The sequence below is a fragment of the Castor canadensis genome, chromosome X, assembly GCF_047511655.1.
Source record: "Castor canadensis chromosome X, mCasCan1.hap1v2, whole genome shotgun sequence".
Lineage (NCBI taxonomy): Eukaryota > Metazoa > Chordata > Mammalia > Rodentia > Castoridae > Castor > Castor canadensis.
This window is the reverse complement of record NC_133405.1, coordinates 94,006,918-94,011,626: the sequence shown is the minus strand read 5'-3', so window position 1 is coordinate 94,011,626 and position 4,709 is coordinate 94,006,918. Positions and strand designations below refer to the sequence as shown.

Below are 4,709 nucleotides of genomic sequence, written 5' to 3'. Positions count from 1 at the left end.
ACCAAAACCAGAGCTTCACAGTAATGATCTGATTTCTCTTAAGCCTCCAAATTATCAAAAGCCCCCTTTTAGAAGCTAAGAATTTTTATGAAAAAATGCAGATCTAAATGGGAAAGTCTCTAATGTTTAACTTTCTCATATAAAAGTTGATTCTGCCTAAGTAGCTCTTTTTCCTTCAGATAATCAGAAGGAACATGGAAAGGTGGGCTAGTGTTCAGGCTTTGCAGCCATCTCACAATTGGATGGTGAGATAAGGGTTAAACAGTCTGTTTTTTCCAAATTGTATTTATGTATTAACAAAAAACCTCAAATAATATATGTCATCACAAACCCTTCGTCTTATTATTCCTATCTCCTCCATTTACTTCTTTTATACCCGTTTATATTGTAATATGCTTAATTAAAAAAATAAAACTTCAAAACATTTAACTACTTTTTTATTTGAATATTTGATGTCTTTCAATTGTCATTTTATATGAGAATGTTCTTCTTTTTAAGCTTATTTTTATGTTACCCTTAAAATATCATCCTTAAATTTTGAAGTTTTCATTTAAACCTCTCAAGTTGAACTTATATAAGGTTTTTTTCATACTTTAAAATTCTATTTTCTCTAGTTTTTCTTTTTGAACACTTTAAAACAAAATTTTTTGTCTTCAATGGTTCTAATCTTTCTTCTTTTAAGACATTTTTCTGAAGTTGACTCGAGTTTTCAGTCCATTCTTCATATTGTGACAATATATACTTAATCACTATAGGCATATCTTTGTAAGCCTTTGATTTTATGCTTTAAATGTTTTAAATCTATATTACTTTTCATTTTAAACATTGGAATGTTTAAGTGATTTTCCTTTTTCTCCAACATTTTAAAGTGTTTCTTTCACTAACCTTTTTGTAAACTTACATTTCAACTGTTTTAATTCATTTTACATTTCTTAAAATTTTAAGAATCTCTAAATATTCTGTTTTTAAACATCATTAATAATTTTGTCATTGTCCATTTCAGGTGGATTTGTGTGTCACTTCAGAATCTTTACCTAATCATTTATTTTACTCTTTTCTGGTGAATGTTCTGGTAAGACTAGTCTTTCTCTAGACCTTGCTTGTGGTAAAACAGTAAATACACTTCACTATAGAGTAAGTCTTCAATGGTAGCCTTGGTGATGACGGCATCATCACAATTGAACCACTGGTCCTTTTGTTGACGGACAAAGCTGGTATAGTGACCACTTTCCAAAGTTCCATGGTGGTTAATCACTGCAAACAAGGAATACTTACTCTCATTGGGAACACAATCTGTTGGTGGATGGCCTTCTCTCATCATGCTCTCTTTAGTAGAGGCCAAAAACGGAGTCATGTCTAGTTCCAAGGGAAAAGAGACAAAAGTATTAATCTTTCGCCTCTGTTTGCCTACAAGTTCAAACCGCTTTAGATGAAAGCAGGCCACCACAGGCAATATCTTCATTGTAAGCTGTTTGGTAGATTCCTGGTAGCTTTGGCAACTACTACATTTGATTTTGGCACTGCTTCCTAGGTGCTCTGGCCTCGTAAACCACTGCAGGCAATCCGTAAGTGAGGGGCTTCCTTGTATGTGGTCATCCCTGCTCACTGTGCTGTCAGCCTTCTCTGGGCTCTGGGAACCAAGTGTAGCACAAGAGCTAGGCAAGTCCAGGCTGATATCCCAGCATGGGTCTATGGTGGTAGAGACACTGTGGCAGGCTTGACAGGTGACATCGGATTGCAAGCCACCTGTAAAGATTTGGTCTATGATGCAATTACAGCAGTTGAGGTTACTGGCCTCCTGTTCAACACTATCATATTTGCTCTGTCTATGTAGCACATCTAATATCGCAAAAAGAAATTCATGGGCATCCTGCTGCCTGTACCCAGCTAAATGTTCTGCATGAATGCCTATCAGGTGCAATAACTTACAGGGAATATGAGGAGTTCGGCTCTCAGAGTACATAGCATGAAAAAGAGAAGTCATTTCACAGACTAGACATAAATTTGGACTTGTCATTACACACTTGTGTTTATCAGAGAGGAAGAAATCTTTTAGTAGAGGAGTATGAGTAAGTGCCTGGACAATGCAATTCATAAAGCAGGTGTTCCCAAGGTTGATTAGCCCTCTGAGGCCTACAGTATACACTGACTCCTTTCTCCTCTTTTTCTTGGGTTTCACCAATTTTGGTTCCAGATCGTTTGACTCACAGGGTGATTGTTTCTCTTCAACACCCAATGTCATAAATTGTTCATGAGAAAATTCTGTTGAGGTGGAAGTTAATACTTTCAAAATTTTCTCTTTTGTTTCTTTGGCAATCTGTTCTATATCTTTGTCATATACATAATCTTTACACATAAAGCAATATATAACTCCACAATAGACGTCTACTGCTAAGTTGTGCCGTTTTGTTTCTGCATGTTTATGAATATGTTTCTTAGTAAAGCAGCCAAAAAAGCCACAAGACATACAAGAGTGGAGTCTGTTCATATGGGTGCTACATACATGACAGATACATGGCTTTACCCTACGTTTCCTAGTCTCCAGGGTCCCACTCCAAACAAAACGTTGGTAGATCATCCGCAGGTTCTTCTGCCAATTTTTGGCTACTTTAAATTTCTGCACATGAAAGCAGCCTGTGGAACCCGGATCAAATTTAACCTGGCCTCGATAGCCAGAGCCCTCTGGGTTACCAGAGCAGCCTCTCCGTGTTTGGGGCCTGGCCCCAGGTATGGATCTACGCCTGGACTTGCGCCAGGCGGGGGAACGCGATGGGGGCGGAGGTGGCTGCGGCAGTGGGAGAGACTGGGGCCGGATGGCAGGTGGGGGTGGGGCCAAGAGCCCGGGCCGGCCAAGGGAGCGGGACCGGGACTGGGGCCGAGGGCGGGGCTTGCGACGCGGGCAAGCAGATGAGCTGCTGCTGTGACAGCTAGAGGGGGTTGGTGGGAACACCTTCTCAGCGTCGCCACTGCCGCTCCACATCAAGTTCTTCTCAGGCACGGGGTTCGGCTCCTGCCCTGACTCCAGCTTCATCTCAGCTTCCTGGACCGCGTATGCCTTCGCCGCCCCCATCTCCTCCTCCTCCATTGTCCCCGCCTTCTCTGCTGCCTGCTCCGCAGAGGCTCCTCCTCCGCTGCCCGAACTCCTACGGGCTACCGAGCCGGAGGACGGGGAAGCGTCTCCAATCTGGGCCATCAGCCCACTCCCCGGCCTGGGAAGAAATGCGTCAGAAGGCGACCTGCGCCTGTAGATGGAAGGAGACAGGAACTTCTGTGAATGATGTGCCAGGCGTCATGGCCGCGGCGCGCCGTTAGCACCCTCGGGACCCCTCCCACTGGCCCTTGAGCTCAGCCAGCGGCGGCTGCGGGCTCCACCCCCTCAACTCAGAGGCTCCCGGAGCTGGTGTGCCGACCGAGGTTACCTGGTTTAAAGGCGATCACATCATGCGGGTACGGGGGGAGGGGGAGCGGAAAGGAGAAGGAGGAAAGATGGGGAGTGGGAGGGGGAAACAAGAGCTTTAGGGTGGAAAGGATGGAAACTTCTTTTTTTTTTTCTTTTATTATTCATATGTGCATACAAGGCTTGGGTCATTTCTCCCCCGTGCCCCCACCCCCTCCCTTACCACCCACTCCGCCCCCTCCCTCTCCCCCCCACCCCCTCAATACCCAGCAGAAACTATTTTGCCCTTATTTCTAATTTTGTTGAAGAGAGAGTATAAGCAATAATAGGAAGGAACAAGGGTTTTTGCTGGTTGAGATAAGGACAGCTATACAGGGAGTTGACTCACATTGATTTCCTGTGCGTGTGTGTTACCTTCTAGGTTAATTCTTTTTGATCTAACCTTTTCTCTAGTTCCTGGTCCCCTTTTCCTATTGGCCCCAGTTGCTTTTAAGGTATCTGCTTTAGTTTCTCTGCGTTAAGGGCAACAAATGCTAGCTAGTTTTTTAGGTGTCTTACCTATCCTCACCCCTCCCTTGTGTGCTCTGGCTTTTATCATGTGCTCAAAGTCCAATCCCATTGTTGTTTGCCCTTGATCTAATGTCCACATATGAGGGAGAACATACGATTTTAGGTCTTTTGGGCCAGGCTAACCTCACTCAGAATGATGTTCTCCAATTCCATAACATTTCGTTCTTCTTCATGGCTGCATAAAATTCCATTGTGTATAGATACCACATTTTCTTAATCCATTCGTCAGTGGTGGGGCATCTTAGCTGTTTCCATAACTTGGCTATTGTGAATAGTGCCGCAATGGAAACTTCTTTTTTAAAGGTGACACCCTCTCTCTGACTGCCCTTTCTGTGCCCTGCGCAGCGTCGCATTGGTACAGCTTTCTCTGACGTTCTTTCCTCCTTATCTTAAAAATACTTGGATCAACGTTTTATCTTAAATATGGCTGACAGGAGGTTACCTTTGGAAAATGGACTCGGGGGAAGGAAGTGTCCTATCTTACCTATGCTTCTGGGCCCGGTGTGGTCCATCTTGTGCCCCTACCGCCAAGCTTACGCCACGCTCTAGCGCCCTCTCACGATCTTTCGCTCTTGTGCTCTGACACCTTTTTTCTCTCTTCTGACCCCTCATTTCCTAGGATTTCTCCTTGCTCACTCCTTCCAAGCATCGTCGGCCCATGGCTACCACCGTCCAAGTGCGCGACCCCAAAGTATGGGCTCCCGTCTCCAACGGTCCCCCGTAACGCCCCCAGCCCCAGTGT

At 44.4% G+C, this 4,709-nt stretch overlaps 1 protein-coding gene across 1 annotated transcript; it reads right to left on the bottom strand.

Moving 5' to 3' along the window:
* Positions 1–733: 733 nt before the first annotated feature.
* LOC109677601 (ubiquitin carboxyl-terminal hydrolase 51-like) lies at positions 734–3,455 on the bottom strand. Its single transcript, XM_074063048.1, has one exon. It carries the CDS (start codon positions 3,191–3,193, stop codon positions 1,079–1,081), a length of 2,115 nt encoding a protein of 704 aa, XP_073919149.1. The 5' UTR covers positions 3,194–3,455; the 3' UTR covers positions 734–1,078.
* Between the last annotated feature and the right edge of the window lie 1,254 nt (positions 3,456–4,709).

Excerpts from the sequence above, each read along its gene's own strand:
- LOC109677601 (XM_074063048.1), bottom strand. The coding sequence starts at position 3,193 with ATGGCCCAGATTGGAGACGCTTCCCCGTCCTCCGGCTCGGTAGCCCGT.